This window comes from Brachypodium distachyon, chromosome 2, assembly GCF_000005505.3.
Source record: "Brachypodium distachyon strain Bd21 chromosome 2, Brachypodium_distachyon_v3.0, whole genome shotgun sequence".
NCBI lineage: Eukaryota > Viridiplantae > Streptophyta > Magnoliopsida > Poales > Poaceae > Brachypodium > Brachypodium distachyon.
The window spans coordinates 2670601-2685053 of NC_016132.3; the positions used below are offsets into that span (position 1 = coordinate 2670601).

Here is a 14453-nt window from a genome sequence, read left to right on the forward strand (position 1 = left end):
ATTTGACTCCCAAAAGGAAAACACACACACTCTATTGTATGGCCATGCTTGCCTCTGGCATGTATGGACTAGCTACCACAAAATATAAAGGGATTGGGTTTGCAGCAAGCTACTCATGTGTCTGTCTAACAAGGAAATCCCAGAACATGTCTCTATCAACCATCAGGCCCATCCTTGATACAGCCTCACACAGTTTTATTTCATATGCCACAGCTTCATCCTACCAAATGTAACATGTCGAAAGAACCAGTCATTTTCCACCTGTTTCAGGTAATGGACAAACTAACATAACTCATAGACAATATTCACAGGATGCTGCTGGACCCTCGGAAGTTCACCAATAACAGTCTTATGTTGAAGCGCAACGGCTTTACTGGACCAACAATGCCTACTGTTGACTGATGCCTGGAAAATATCGCTTCTTTGATACACAGAAAATAGAATCCCTAAAATATACTTAACAGTTAGTACCCGTAAATGACTTTACCTGCTATACCTCCATGGTGAATTAAGGTGAAATCATCTGAACAGCATTATTTGCACCATTCTCCTCAAATAGGCTAATCACATCTGAACCACATGCCACAGTGACCATATTTCAAGTTTCTGTAATAAGCATCACAGGATCGATGTCTTCAACTCTGCTCAGAATATCACATCTTTAGGCATAGTTCAAAATACAAGGACACCATATAGATTCAATTACACAAATTTAGGAGAATGACCATTATTGTAAGAAAGATCTGTTCCATTTACCGAAATTTCTAGTTGCATGTTACATCAAAGCTACATGAGACAAGTACTACAAAAGCAAGTATTTGGCTATAATTAGGAAATTGGCTGGGAGTTGAACTTGGCGGGACAAGCAGCATATTAAAGTCATGAGGAATATCAATATGAATAGACAAATGTACAGGAATGCAAAATGCAAAATTAGCTGATTCAGCATTTACCCTGTATGGTCATATTTCCGCTACCGAGATTACAGGAAGGCAATGGATTAAACCTGACAAAGAATTGAAAGAAAGGTTTGCACAAAACAATATAAATGAAAATACGGCATTTCGGGAATTCTGATTCCCTTAGCCTTAGTAAATGAAGTGGGCAAACTCTTAAGCCTTATGTATAGTAAACCCTGCTTATTCTCAAAATATGGCTATCATATTGCTTCCAGCCAGGTAGATGCAAGAAAAAACATTGAATACAGCACTCAGAAAACTATATATAAGGAACACTGGTACCAACAACAAAGCAAAATGGTAGTGTACCTCATAGATGTAGCCTGAAAAATTTTAGTGGTCTGTCGGCATGTTCAGTGTGCATCCTTCACTGCGCAAGGAAGCCTACTACCAATAGTCTCCACAAGAACAAAATCCATCCTTGAAATGGTGGAACCTGCTTGAATCTCTTACGATGATGTCTCTGTTCACAATCTTCGACATCATCTTTATGGCAGAATGGCAGTCCACGCAGGCAGATAGATTCTTCATAACTCTAATTGGCGTTCCAGGTGGGGTGTTAATCAGAGCAAATGCAATGGCCAGTCTCTCACTGTGGTATTTCAGTGACTCCAACTTTATGTCATCATCCACTTGCTGCAAGGTACAGCTAGTGTCGGGCTTATATCCTTGTTTATCCATCTCTTTGTACAACCTCTCTAGCTCGTCTTTAATCTCAGTTATCATTGGGTTGGTTTGGTCGTTCGAAGAAAAGCTGTATACTTTATGTTTGACTTCAACCCAACTGTAACCTGTCTCTTTCCTAAGTCCTCGATCTCTCATGATCTTTTTCACACCTGCAGCATCTTCCCATTTACCTGCTTTCGCAAATATGTTGGACAGTATAACATATGGTGTAGCATCCGTGGACCCCATACTGAACAATTTTTCAGCTGCCACTCTAGCTAAATCCTGGTTTCCATGGGTCCTGCACGAGTGAAGAATGGAGCTCCAAATGATTGGATCATCTTCAAATGGCATCTCGCCCAACATTTCCTGAACTTTATCAAAACGTCCCACCCGACCTAATGTATCTATAACACAAGAATAGTGTTCCTTCCAGGGGGATATGCCATACTCGTATTCCATCAATTCAAAGTATTTCATACATTCTTCTGCAAGACCGTTGTGACTGCAGGCTGACAGTACACTCAAGAAGGTGACTGAATCTGGTTTAAACCCATAACAAAGCATACCTTCAAACATTTTGATGGCATTTTTTGCCTGCCCATAGTGTGCGTAGGCTGAAATAACAGCATTCCACGAGATGGAATTTCTCTCAGGCATCTCATCAAATGTTTGGAGTGCCTCATCCAAACAGCCGCACTTTGTGTACATGTCAAGAAGGGCACTTCCTGAGAATACGCTGGACATGTGGCCTGACCTTATGAGGTAAGAATGCAATTGCCTTCCCAACCCAATCATCGCCAGGTTCGAGGAAGCCTTAATGGTGCTTGAAAATGTCGCCCTGTCTGGGCTCAGACCAGCTCTTCTCATGCCACAGAATAACTGCAGTGCTTCTTCCTGCTGCCCATTCTGGACACACCCTGTTATCATCGCAGTCCATGAAACGCCAGTCTTGTCATTTTTGTTGATGAAATTAGTCTTTGCAGCATCCAGCATGCCACATTTCGAGTACATGTCAATCAGTGCATTGCCCACAAGATCCTCTGAAGAAAGGCCAAGAAGGACCAGCTGAGCATGTATTTGCTTCCCAATCCCAATGTGAGGCACAGAGCCAGCAACACTTAGCAAGCTAGCATAAGGTAAGGCCTGCCTGTCAAAGCTGAGCGACTGCATCTCCCTGAACAGCCGCAGCACAATGCTGGCACACCGGTTCCAAGCATAGCCTGCGATCATGACATTATACGAGACATTGTCACGCTCTATCATCTCGTGAAACAGCTTCTTCATCTCATCGAGGCAGTCACATTTGGAGTAGAAATCCAGCAACGAGTTGTTGACAAACACGTTTGAGCTGGTGGCTCTGGCCACGAGACCATGGACCTGGCGCCCAAGGCAGAGATCACCCACGCCCGTGGCCACGGTGAGCACGGTCGAGAAGGTGAACCGGGTGGCGGCAAGGCCCTTGCGGCGCATAGCGGCGAACAGGTCCAGCGCTTCGGCATGCGACCCTTCCTTGGAGCAACCCATCATCATGGCGTTGTAGGTGACGGAGTCCCTGTGCGGCATTTCCTGGAACACCCTGCGTGCAGCAGCGAGGAGGCCATGCTTGCAGTAGGCGTCGAGCAGCGTGTTGCAGACGACGACGTTGGAGTGGAGGAGGCCGAGCTTGAGAGCGAAAGGATGGAGCGACGCGATGATAATGGCGGCGGCGGTGCCCCCGGACGCAGGAGGCAGGTTGAGGACGGTGGCCACGGTGACACGGTCCGGGGCGACGCCCTCCCTGAGCATGTCGCGGAAGAGCGAGACGGCGTCGGAGGCGCGGGCACCAGGGGCGGAGGCGAAGGCGCCGATCATGACGGTCCAGGTGACGGCGTCGCGGAGGTGGGGCGGGGAGGAGAGGAAGAGGTGGTGGGCGGCGGAGAGCTGGCCGGACCTGGAGTAGCCGGAGAGCATGCGGTTGAGGGAGAAGGCGTTGTTCCTGTGAGGCATTTGGTCGAACAGGGCGCGCGCCTGCGCGAGGCGGCCGGAGGAGATGAGCGAGTGGAGGAGGAGGTTGAGGCGGTAGGTGGCCGGGTCGAACCCCGTCTTCACCATGCGGGCGTCCAGCGGCGTGGCGGCTCCGGCGCCAGCGCCGGCGATGTTTGGTTTGAATTGGGGGAGGCGCATTGCTGGTGCTACAGAGCTGCACGAGAACAAGCCGTCTGGAAAAAGGGGTATATATATGTAGACTTGAAATGGAAAAGGGATTAAAGGAAAATGTATGCAACTTTATTCTACCAAATGTAGCCGAGACACATATATACATATATTGTTGCAGCCCTCAAATCTCGCAACCATATCATTCTGTGTGCCGAACCAAAAATAAAATAAAATAGAGCACAACAATGTCTGGCAACTGCTGCTTGTTGCACAATGCATAGATATACATGTTGTTACAGAAACATAAGCAATGGGGTCTATATAATGAAAGATTAGCAAGAGGTGTCCATAAACTCCACAAGCAACTCCTTGACAGTGCCTCTATCTGGCATCTTCCCTGCGGCACCGTAGATAGGAGCCATCCCACCGCTGATAGGCCCTGGATTTGCTTTCACCTACAACAACAATCAACAGTCAGTCAATAAGTGGTGCTGTTTTTTGCTTTCCTCTAGGAACCAGCATAACAAGAGTATCGATGATCAGGGGACAAACTCACCGTGTTCACGGAATCCTCCAGATCCTTGAGGAATTCCTCGTAAATCGCCACGTGTTGAAGCGTCACGCAGATGTGCAGGCTGAGGAACCAACACCAGCGTCAGGATCGACGCCGATACGGAAGGACATTGCAACTGACTTTGTTACAAGAACCCAGGATGATTTTCGTTTTCTTACCTGTTGGGTCTCTGCAGAGCATTGAGGTGCCAACCTTTCGATGACATTATGTCATTCACCTCAAATATGTCGACGACATCCGACCCAAATGCCACGACCGTCATGTCTGGCTTCCCAATCACGAATAACCCTGGAATATCTTCAATTCTGCCCAAACCATCAAACTCTTTTAGTTATAGCTAAAAAAGACAACGGCACTCTTAAGGATTTAGTCGTGCCACGTTTATGACAAGGGAAACTATTAATTACTTGTATAATAGAAAACATTAATTTGACAGAACTACACAAAAAAAATCGTATGGTCAGTCATAATATATGTATCTGCAAATGACCATTGGTTCATAACATATCAGGAAATTTATTTGGAAAATGCTCAGAAAAAAAGAAGCAAAACACTACTATGTCGTTCTTTATACAGATCAGTTTAACAGTTCTTCGTAGTAGCCTTTCAAGCAGGATAACCAAACAAGTTTACCCTTTTTGTATCTTCTTCGAGACTTCCATGATTTGACCCGTACTTTCCAAATAGCCTGGAAAACAAGGAGCAGGTTCAGGATACATCAGAAATGCTGTTCTAATACCAAACTACCACCATGCTGATGGATTTTAAGGAAAAAATTGTTACCATTTAATCCAACAGACATCATTGCAGCCCAAGCTCCTGCGATTAGTCCGCCTGGCCTGCTACCAGCCATAGTAGGGGAAACATAGAGCCCACCAGTCCACTCAGTCACTGATGAAACAAGTAAAAATAACACACTATATTAGTTTTGGAATGTCAATGTTTGTCAACTGGACTATGTAAACATAAGCTAAACATTGTCGGACACACAAACAACTAGATGCATGAGCAATATACAGTTGCGTGCAACCATTACCGAAGGCAACTACTACACAGCCTAGACTAGCATTAATAAAGGGAGTAAAAGAGAAAATTCTTCCTAACAATGTTCATTTGACTGCAACTTTGAAAAATGTTCATCCTTTTGAGTTGTAATTATTTTATTTTACAACAGAAATCGCTGTGTCTACTTCAGTAAATGTTGAAATCAGAATCTGATTGTGTTTATTCGAAGAAGATGGAGAGTTACCAGCCACAAATTGGTTCTGTGCAAATATCGAAGATGACGGTGCCAATCACAAAAGAGAGAGAAAATGTTAGAAATTAAGTGAGCAAAGTGAAGAGAAGTATTCTATGCTTATTTCTACCTTTCTAATTTCATGATTCCTGTACAAGACAATACTGGTGCCCTTTGGGGCTAGCCCATACTTATGAACATCCGTTGAGATCGATGTAACACCTTTGACAGAAAAGTCAAAAGGAGGAATAGGATACCTGTATGTTGCACAGAACAAGTAGACATAACATCAGTGCTGTCAGAAAGCCTCAAAATACTGGGTAGCACACCAATTGAAAGTTGTGAGACAATAGTTCACAGAAAAATGCTAGAAGTATGTATCGTGAAATGTTCTGATGAATTCTCCAAAGTTGGCACAACTATTGCTACTACTGATAAGAGTCTGGGCACAATTAGAGAACACTTCAGTAAAATTAGATAACTGGGACAAATTAACTATTATGAGAAGAGTAAGTACCCAAGCTTACGGGCGAAAGGCAATACGAAGCCACCAAGGCATAGATCAACATGCAAGCAAATACCATACTGAGAAGCCAACTCCCCAAGTTCCTGAGATGTTTTGAGTTAAGCAACCACCAAACTTGCTGATGCAACAGCGCAAGGAATAGGACTGATTCTATTTTATTTACATAATCATGATTTAGTTTCATACCTCAATAGGATCAATTAAACCATGTGGAAATCCTGGTGCAGATCCAACCATCTGGACAATGGATGTTTCTTAGAAAAATATTAATATATATACACAAAAAACACATATGAGCTACAAGCAAGAGTGCACTAACATACATACTAGTCTCTCAAACCTCAGGTGAATGGATGCTTACCATTATGGTGTTTCCATTTATGCACCGTTTGAATCCTTTTGCATCCGCGAGAAAATCTTTATTCACAGGTACACGCCGCACCTTAATATTGAAATATTGAGCAGCTTTGTCATAGGCAGAATGAGCTGATTCAGCAATTATCCTATATACAATAAGCTTTTGTCAGCACAGAGACAAGGAGATTGCAGTGCATTCCAAAACAAAAACGTACTTGTTTGAGAAAATCAAATAGAATACATCATTATCTCACATTTCAGGTTTTTTGATTCCCTTCTTTGATTGCATATAGTCGCGTGATGTTTTGACGGCTAATAGTATGCTTTCAGTTCCACCTGATGTCATGTTGCCACAAATTTGTCCACCAGACGCCTTCTCTTTGCTGCCAAGCAAAGCAGCTGTCATTTGAACTACTTCAGCCTCCATCTGTGCCACACTCTTGAATACATCCTGATGCAGCGGGTTCGTGTGTGAAAACCTGGAAAGATCCAAAGTAGATTGCATGAACCAATCGTATATATACAGTTCATATTTGGATCAAGCAAGGTAGGAATCTGAGACCTTACATAGAATAGGCTTTGTTTATCAATGCAAAATGGCCTTCGGACTCACTCCCGGCGATATAACTGCAATAGAACCGAGAGTAGACACAGTACGGTTGTTAGACAGGAAAAATGTCAGAATTAAAGGTAGATTAGAATTGGAACATGACGGGGTGAAGTAATTCGAGGGTATTGTGTTGTGAGGTGCACGTACACAGTGCCGGAGCATTTTCCCTGCCATTTTACATCTTTATCTTTGAGTGTCTGGAGATCTTTTATGACTCCGTCGGGAATCCCCACAGCGGGCAGCTCGGTTCGCAGGTTCTTCTTGGTGGATGCACTGCCTGATTGCAACTGCTCAACAACCTGCAGCATGATTTAAAGCTAAAGTACAAGAGAAGCATGCAAGGACATTAATTAGCATGGACTGGATGAGGCGTATACGGCAGCAACCATAAGATGCGTGCACACTGTCTGTTTTCAACAGTGCAATATGTTACTTATCTCACCCGGTAACCCCAGATATCAACAAGCTTCTCTAATTATTCCCCCAAAAAAATATTAATTCCTGAGAGATCTTTAAACCAAATTAACTTGATTTCTTTTTCCTATCCAAAAAAGCAAAGGGAAATGAGTGCCTATCCATCTATGTGCAGTCGCAAACCAACTCTGCTGTGCGGAAATTAACCATGGGATTGAGTTGAGTGAATGGATTGTGAAGAAAATCAAAACAATCTCAGATGCTATGCTATTTGCTCGTTACTGGATGTATGGATGGGAATCATGGGATGGGATGCTTAGTTAGTAAATTTACCTTGCTCTTCTGAGCAGCGATGTAGCCGCTAACCCCCGGCACCAACCTGCGCGCACGCAGTAGATTAGACGCCAGACAGATGAACTGAGCGCTGCTAGTTAGAAAAAGATAGGATAAACAAGAGCAAGAGAGAGACGCATACTTGACGGCGGCCATGGCTAGAGAGATGACGACGGCGCGGAGGCCGCGGTCGGCGACGTGGGCCGTAGCGGCGTGGACGGCGCGGGCGACGAGGAGAGCGAGGAGCGGAGCGGCGACGAGGAAGAGCGGCTCCTGGTGCGCGAGGTGCTGGTTGGCGGCGGCGCGGAAGCGCAGCAGCGCCAGATGGAGGTTGGTGGCCGCCTCCATCCCTCCTTCTGCCCCCGAATGAACTAGACCTGGAACTGGATCCCTCGGCGATCCTGAGCTCGAACGATGGGTTTGGTGGGATGGGAGATGCGATTGAATCTGTTGTTTATATACTCCAGCGACTCCTCCGATGATCCGAAGCGAAGAAGAAGAAGAAGAAGCTGGCAGCGGCAAGGGAGGGGGGCAAAGAGGAGGAATGGAAGGAATTGAATTGAATGGAGAGATTTGGCAGCTGGGTCAGCAGTATCAAGCTGTGTGCCCGCGTGAGCAATAACTGCAGCTTATTTCTGAGACCTTTTTTCCTTTGCTTCTTATTAGCGGTGGATCGACCGATATTCATCTTGCTTCTACGACAAGGCATTTCATCTCCTTCATTCACTAACTTGTTCAAGTTTTGTGGTGCAATATCATCTTGCTAGTCAAAGAGCAGTCAATGTTGACTTTTGTTTGTGATGAGTAAGTCTCAGTATGTTGGCTTTGGCTTTGACTAGGAGCGGGACTGACAAGGAAACCAACTTCCAACAATTTCATCTTCTTTAAACGGACGGCAGAATCTGAAACGACTTACATTTGTCCTAAATTACAAATTATAAGATGTTTTCATTTTGTCCCAAATAAATTTTATACAAAAAAATCCTACCAACATTTATTATTACATACTACAACACTAAATTAGTTTTATTACATTCATCATACTATATGTCTTCGTAGTATACTTACAGATATTAATACATTTTCTATAATTCGGATTAAATTTTTAAAAGTTTGACTTAGAACAAAGCTGGACCATCTTATAATTTGAAACATATAGTAAAATTTAATTGCTCTTTATTCGCCCTCAAAAGAAAATTCTTCTAATGGTGATTCTCACTGATTACAAATTATTGCACTAAACTCCCAAGAAAATGTACATTCAAAGCTCATGCAACATCCACGCTGCTGCCGGAGTTAAAAGTATTACCAGTTCAGGAAATATTACTAATATATATTGTCAAAGCTCTTAGTAGCTAAGCTATGTATTCATTGGTTCATTGCCCAACATCATTTTGCTGATACACCACACCATAAAACCTCATATACATCCTTCCCAAGTATAACAGCTGTCATCCATCCACGTAAAATGACACCATTGCCTGTCTCTGAAACATATTTCTTTCTACAAAAATTTGCATTTCCTTTGCCAACTGCCATGTTTTTCTACTACCCGCCGCATATCTAAAGATAGATAGGTAGATAAATAGATGGTACATGTAAAAGACCAAAAGGTTAATCTGCTGCCGTATTTGGTGGACAGAAAACCATGGCAAGCTGTGCCGTGCCATATCTCAGCTGGCAAAACCCCTTAGGAAACCAAACCGGCTTGAACTTGAAACAGGATTCTTGAGGGTTGCTGAGCTTGATGTTCCGTTTGTCACCTCCGATGATCCTTCCTTCATAGAAGTTGCTCGACCGATAACACCCTAGGAGATCAAACAGAAACAGAGAGCCTCAGGCACGGATTTGGAACATAAAAAAAGAAAAAGAAAAACATGTATGCTGTTTTGCATTTAACCAAATGATATTCCTGTGTAATTCATGTTGACTTCACTTTGCAAATGCGCTGTTAGTGGATATACAGCCGAAAAGTGCATTTTTTCTTCTGGTTACTCTTTTTAGTTCATAGAAAACCTAGTACTCCCTCCGTTTCATAAAGATTGGCACGGATTTAAACTAGCTCTAGTCAAATTCGTGCCAATCTTTATGGAACGCAGGGAGTACCACCATTCATAAATATATATGTTCTAGAATGCGTGCATCCAACTTCACCAACTCTTGACTCATAATTGTATACAAAATATTATGATTGGATAGGTCAAAATAATATCATTAGATTTTTTATGTAAAGCATTTCCATAATATTCTGTTTTTGTAAATTTAGACCAACGTATTCATATGAAAAGCAATGGTCAAAGTTGCAAGTTCGAGACCGCCCCCAGTTCCAAACCGACACATATTTCCAAACAGAGGTACGGAGTAGTGTCATGTTTCTGGTTATAAAAATTGCACCATAGTCTGATTAACATGGAAAGTGGAAAACCAGAGTAAGCAGACCAAAGTAGGTTCAAATATAATGCTATAGACTACAGAGGTATGGGGATAATGAGAATAGCGTACTTAGTCGAGCAGTAATAAGTTATGAACACTTAGTGTTATCCAAAAGTATAGGACACCCTTCCTGTTACTCAAGTATATTCAATGTAGATGGCTAGTATTGTCAACACATCAAATCCATGAGTAGAATACTCTTACCCTTTTAGGTATTGAAGTTTCAGCTAGCATACTCAGTCCTGATGCTGATATGGTTGTAGATGAACGGACAACCTACAAAAACAAAATATATTAGATGCAATTAGCCAAGGCAAATGTGTTGTAAAAGACATTAAACCAAAACTGACCTTATGCGCCTCTGCTCTAGGTGATTGGGCTACCGGAGAGTCCGGTTCCAGACCTGGAGGCAAAGAAGCAGCCTGTAGTAAGAAATACAAAAAGGTCAGCCATCAAGATCCAAACTATACGGATAACATTGAAAGAAGTCAATAAGGTGGATGAAGGTTACCCTAGTAATTCCCTCTGCAGATTCGATAGCAGGAAGAGGAGTTGATGATATCTGAAAATGGATTTTATTTAGGAGATTAGTATTACGAGACAATACAAGGTTCAAGCGATCAGGATTCCAGCGATACACACCATCATGGCAATGTAAAGACAGATTGAGCACATTAGGGATTAAGATGAGTTTTTTACCAAAAGATAAGAGATATGTTGTGTGGACTTGCCTGAAGAGTGTCGGCTTTCGGACTCCTATCCAATCTTTTGGTGAACTCACATAACTCATGTATTCCTCGTGTTGTGTGATCCTAAGAACATTTCAGTAAAAGGGATTAGCAACACATAATTTTCTGTAGCAAAACAAATCACGGCTACACAAATTTATACTTACTTGAGTATATGCAAGGCGTCCAAGCTTTGTCTCCTGCAAAAAAGGAGAGGTTCATTATGTTCCTTGTGTCTACAAGTTTCTAAGGAAAGAGAGTATTTTTTTAAACAAAGATAGAAATATGTCGACTGCGAGGTACTTACCAGAGTACGAACTACAAGATGAACTGATTGTATTTCTTGTTGGAACGCACTTAAATCTCCATGAATGACAGTAACCTGTGAAACATTAATTAATTTTGTATCAGTCTCCCCTAAAACATGCCAAATCCTGGAAACAACAAATACACAGGCAAGCTTCAAACCTCTTTCCCTGTAGCCTCAATAATTTCGTGGCATTCATCTAAACTACAATCTACTCGGTCAATCCTTCCAGATAAATGCTTCTTTGAAGCCTGATATCAGACAAATTAAGAGAAATATGTTGTTAAAACAAAGGGAGTCAGCAAAAATAGAAGCTAACATAGTGCCAGTCCTAAACTTTATCAAGATGTTACAGACCAAGAGAGTTATTTGTGTGTATTTAGTAACACAATTTCCCAATAATACACTGGTATGCATCAGATAGCAATATGGTATCCTAGCAACATGCATCTAAAATCGTGATGTGGTTAGGTAGTAATATTCGAGTGAATATAGGAAGAAGAAACTTACATTAACACTTTCTGAGACCTGATCCAGTTGTTTGCCAACTACGTTGCAGGCATCAGATAACCCACGCTTGGTCACAAACATCAAATCAGATATCTTCCATCCCTGCAAAATATCGAGTTAAGTGTCAATAGTGAACTTCAAACATCATTGTGGGAATAGGATGACATCGGTTTGCAGTCTATATAATCACCCTGTTAAGAATCTAGAATGACAAGAAAGAAAAGTAGATGCTCATAGCATAGTTTAAGATAACTTTATTTAATAACTTGTGAATAGCATCCTTACTTACAGCAAGTTAACCGGCAATATTTACCTTCCATCTTATGTATAAATATCCAATGGCTCCAATAACAATAGCAGTTAAACCGTAAGCACCAGCGCCTGCGAAAGAACAATTTTGCTTCAGTCGATATGCAAAACCGAAAACATTTAGTGAACCCAGGCTGCTTCTGATACCAATTCCTGGTAAGTTAAATAATAATAAAACGAACAAAGTAGTCCTTGAAGTTTGGGTTTACATGAGTACAGGCAAGTAGGACATCACATGGAAGGTGAAGATTATGCTACTGATACATGATGGTATGGGGAAGTGAGATAAAAAAAGATAAGTGTAAAATTGTGGGGAATGGAGATTGAATGGGGGGAAGCAGGCAGCAACCTGGTGTACCGTTGACGTTGATAATATGAACCTGCTTCTTATCGACTATAATGCGGAGCTGCTCCCTGAGATGATTGACCTGAAGCAAGCGGTTGACAGGTGGGGTTAGTTTGTTGGTTCACAGTAAGCAAATCGGGGATGAGAGGCAGGACAAATACCTGAGACAAGAGCTGATCAGTGTGCGGAGAGGATGTAGATGTGCCGTCCTTTTTGTCCTGCTTGCTCATGAACTGGATTGAAAAGAAAAAAAATTAGAAAGCGAGGAACGAGACGGTGAATAGGGGATCCTCCAATCGAAATAAGCCGAGGCCCCAAACTGGATCATTATTCATGGAAGTAACCACTGCACCTTGAACGAGACGGAGAGCACGTCCCTGAGGTCCGGAAGCTTGGCATCGCCGCCGCCAGTGACTAGGGTTCCGACGATCCCTGCAAAACAAAACACCAGTCCATTAGAGAGCTACCACAAGGCATCACGCAGCTCGTAGTATAACATAACAAATCACGGTGAAGGTGCGGCGGGAAGCTAAATCGGAAAGAAGTTTGGAAACCTAAACAAGGGGTGTGTGATTCAATGGAATAGCAAGGAATAGAGAGGGGAGACACGAGATTGGTCGCGGGAAAAGGTGGAGGGGGGGAGAAGAATAGGTTGGTGCCTCCTAACCTGAGCCGATGACGAGGGCGATCTTCCCGAGGACCATGGCGGATTGCGGCGGTCGACGGTCGTCGGCCGGCGAGGGGAGGGAGGGTGAGGGACGGCGACGCCTGCCTGTTCGTAGCTAGGGTTGCCTGCTTCAGTCTCCGCCTTCCGCCCCTTGGTTCCCTTTTTTTTTCTTGCTTGTTTGTTTATGAATTTGTTTGTTTGCAGGAGGGATTGAACATTGAAGTCAGAATCGGTCGGCTTGGTTTGGGCGGGCCGGGGAAAGGGCCCGTTTCTGGATACAGTTGAACGGACCCCAAGTTCAATTCGATTCAATTATAACTCTCTTTTGGATTAGACGGAATTCATTTCTAACTCTGACAACAGCAGATTCGAACCCTGTTAGACATTTTTTTACAGAAAAAATTGCTTAAACAAATGCATCTGAAAAATGTCGCTTAAGCAAATAAACTTTATTTTTATACGAAGTACTCCCTCGACCCCCAGATAAGTGACGTTAATTTGTATTGATTTTTATAAATTTTTATACAAATTCACATCAGTTATTTCGGGACGGCGGGAGTAGATGAATTCGACATATTCTAGCTGATGGAGGTGAAGGCAAAAAAGAAAAGAAATAGATGTGTTCTCCCTTCTCCCCTTGCTCTCACCAGCTTATTCGGCACTGAGAGGCTTATTCGATTACACGAACTGAGGAGAAATTCAACCACGATCTCGATATTTTTCAGATGATCCCCACCGGGTTGAGTAGGGACAGACAAGGGGAGTCTATGGTGCTTTGGTCGTGCAAATTGTTTTTCAGGCGACTTTTGCTAACTATAACGATGGGACATAATTTTATATTGGTAGGTGATTCTGAATTTTATTTTTTATGCTATCGCATCATGTATTAGCTTGTCAAAGCTTGTTTTGGTCAGTGTTCTTCACATTACCAATATGAGTTTTCACCTTACACGCAAGTTTGATACCGAGCACAACATCTTGAGCCAATACGATTAATTTAAAATACAAGAATACCAGGAAAAAAAAAGATTGAAATGTCATGTCCCCTTGATTTTATAGGAGATATGATTGAATTCATAAGTTAAGATTCACAAAACAACATAGAAATCTTTTGCTTCGTTAGGATGTTGATAGGGGTATTCGGGACTTCGCAATACCAATTCGGGCATACATCCAAACACAGCATTATTGTTAAGGAGGTTAGGGTCATTAATAAAAAATCTTATGATATGTACAGGAAAGAAAATAATAGAAGAAAAAAGTCCAGGCAATTGAAATTCGTCATACTAAAACAATTAAAGCAAAGATTGGCTCCGACAGTGCGCCAAACACACGGTG

General features: G+C 42.6%; 3 protein-coding genes across 6 annotated transcripts; all 3 read right to left on the reverse strand.

The window, feature by feature from the left end:
• Nucleotides 1-77: 77 nt before the first annotated feature.
• On the reverse strand, nt 78-3883 carry LOC100828578 (putative pentatricopeptide repeat-containing protein At2g01510). Of its 4 annotated transcripts, none has more exons than XM_014898746.2 (3): nt 1269-3883; nt 488-641; nt 78-220 (listed from the first exon to the last, which is right to left on the reverse strand). In XM_014898746.2, the coding sequence occupies exon 1, from the start codon at nt 3789-3791 to the stop codon at nt 1347-1349; it is 2445 nt and encodes an 814-aa protein (XP_014754232.1). In that variant the 5' UTR covers nt 3792-3883; the 3' UTR covers nt 78-220; nt 488-641; nt 1269-1346. The 4 variants fall into 4 exon arrangements, with proteins under 4 accessions (XP_014754232.1, XP_014754231.1, XP_003565363.1 ...); XM_014898745.2 differs by having other exon boundaries at nt 209-405; XM_003565315.4 differs by having other exon boundaries at nt 209-641.
• Nucleotides 3884-3899: 16 nt separating this feature from the next.
• LOC100827159 (sphingosine-1-phosphate lyase) lies at nt 3900-8492 on the reverse strand. The gene is made up of 15 exons (XM_003568631.4): nt 7958-8492; nt 7816-7861; nt 7216-7367; nt 7026-7085; nt 6713-6937; nt 6463-6604; nt 6288-6338; nt 6093-6184; nt 5706-5832; nt 5588-5603; nt 5122-5229; nt 4972-5026; nt 4497-4643; nt 4321-4399; nt 3900-4219 (listed from the first exon to the last, which is right to left on the reverse strand). The coding sequence occupies exons 1-15, from the start codon at nt 8161-8163 to the stop codon at nt 4097-4099; spliced, it is 1629 nt and encodes a 542-aa protein (XP_003568679.1). The 5' UTR covers nt 8164-8492; the 3' UTR covers nt 3900-4096.
• Nucleotides 8493-9103: 611 nt separating this feature from the next.
• On the reverse strand, nt 9104-13299 carry LOC100836333. The gene is made up of 14 exons (XM_003568662.4): nt 13116-13299; nt 12801-12880; nt 12610-12681; nt 12452-12530; nt 12107-12174; nt 11794-11895; nt 11445-11534; nt 11284-11358; nt 11144-11176; nt 10980-11060; nt 10760-10810; nt 10599-10670; nt 10453-10524; nt 9104-9623 (listed from the first exon to the last, which is right to left on the reverse strand). The coding sequence occupies exons 1-14, from the start codon at nt 13150-13152 to the stop codon at nt 9489-9491; spliced, it is 1047 nt and encodes a 348-aa protein (XP_003568710.1). The 5' UTR covers nt 13153-13299; the 3' UTR covers nt 9104-9488.
• Between the last annotated feature and the right edge of the window lie 1154 nt (nt 13300-14453).

Bases quoted from the DNA above. Each gene is read 5' to 3' on its own strand.
- LOC100828578 (XM_014898746.2), bottom strand. From the start codon at position 3,791: ATGCGCCTCCCCCAATTCAAACCAAACATCGCCGGCGCTGGCGCCGGA.
- LOC100827159 (XM_003568631.4), bottom strand. From the start codon at position 8,163: ATGGAGGCGGCCACCAACCTCCATCTGGCGCTGCTGCGCTTCCGCGCC. The intron at 7,086-7,215 runs GTACGTGCACCT...GTTCTATTGCAG, and splicing joins GGAAAATGCTCCGGCACTGT to TTATATCGCCGGGAGTGAGT. The intron at 5,833-6,092 runs GTACTTACTCTT...TGCAACATACAG, and splicing joins CCTTTCGCCCGTAAGCTTGG to GTATCCTATTCCTCCTTTTG.
- LOC100836333 (XM_003568662.4), bottom strand. From the start codon at position 13,152: ATGGTCCTCGGGAAGATCGCCCTCGTCATCGGCTCAG. The intron at 12,881-13,115 runs GTTAGGAGGCAC...TTTGTTTTGCAG, and splicing joins CGCCCTCGTCATCGGCTCAG to GGATCGTCGGAACCCTAGTC. The intron at 10,811-10,979 runs GCAAGTCCACAC...ATCCATTTTCAG, and splicing joins CGAAAGCCGACACTCTTCAG to ATATCATCAACTCCTCTTCC.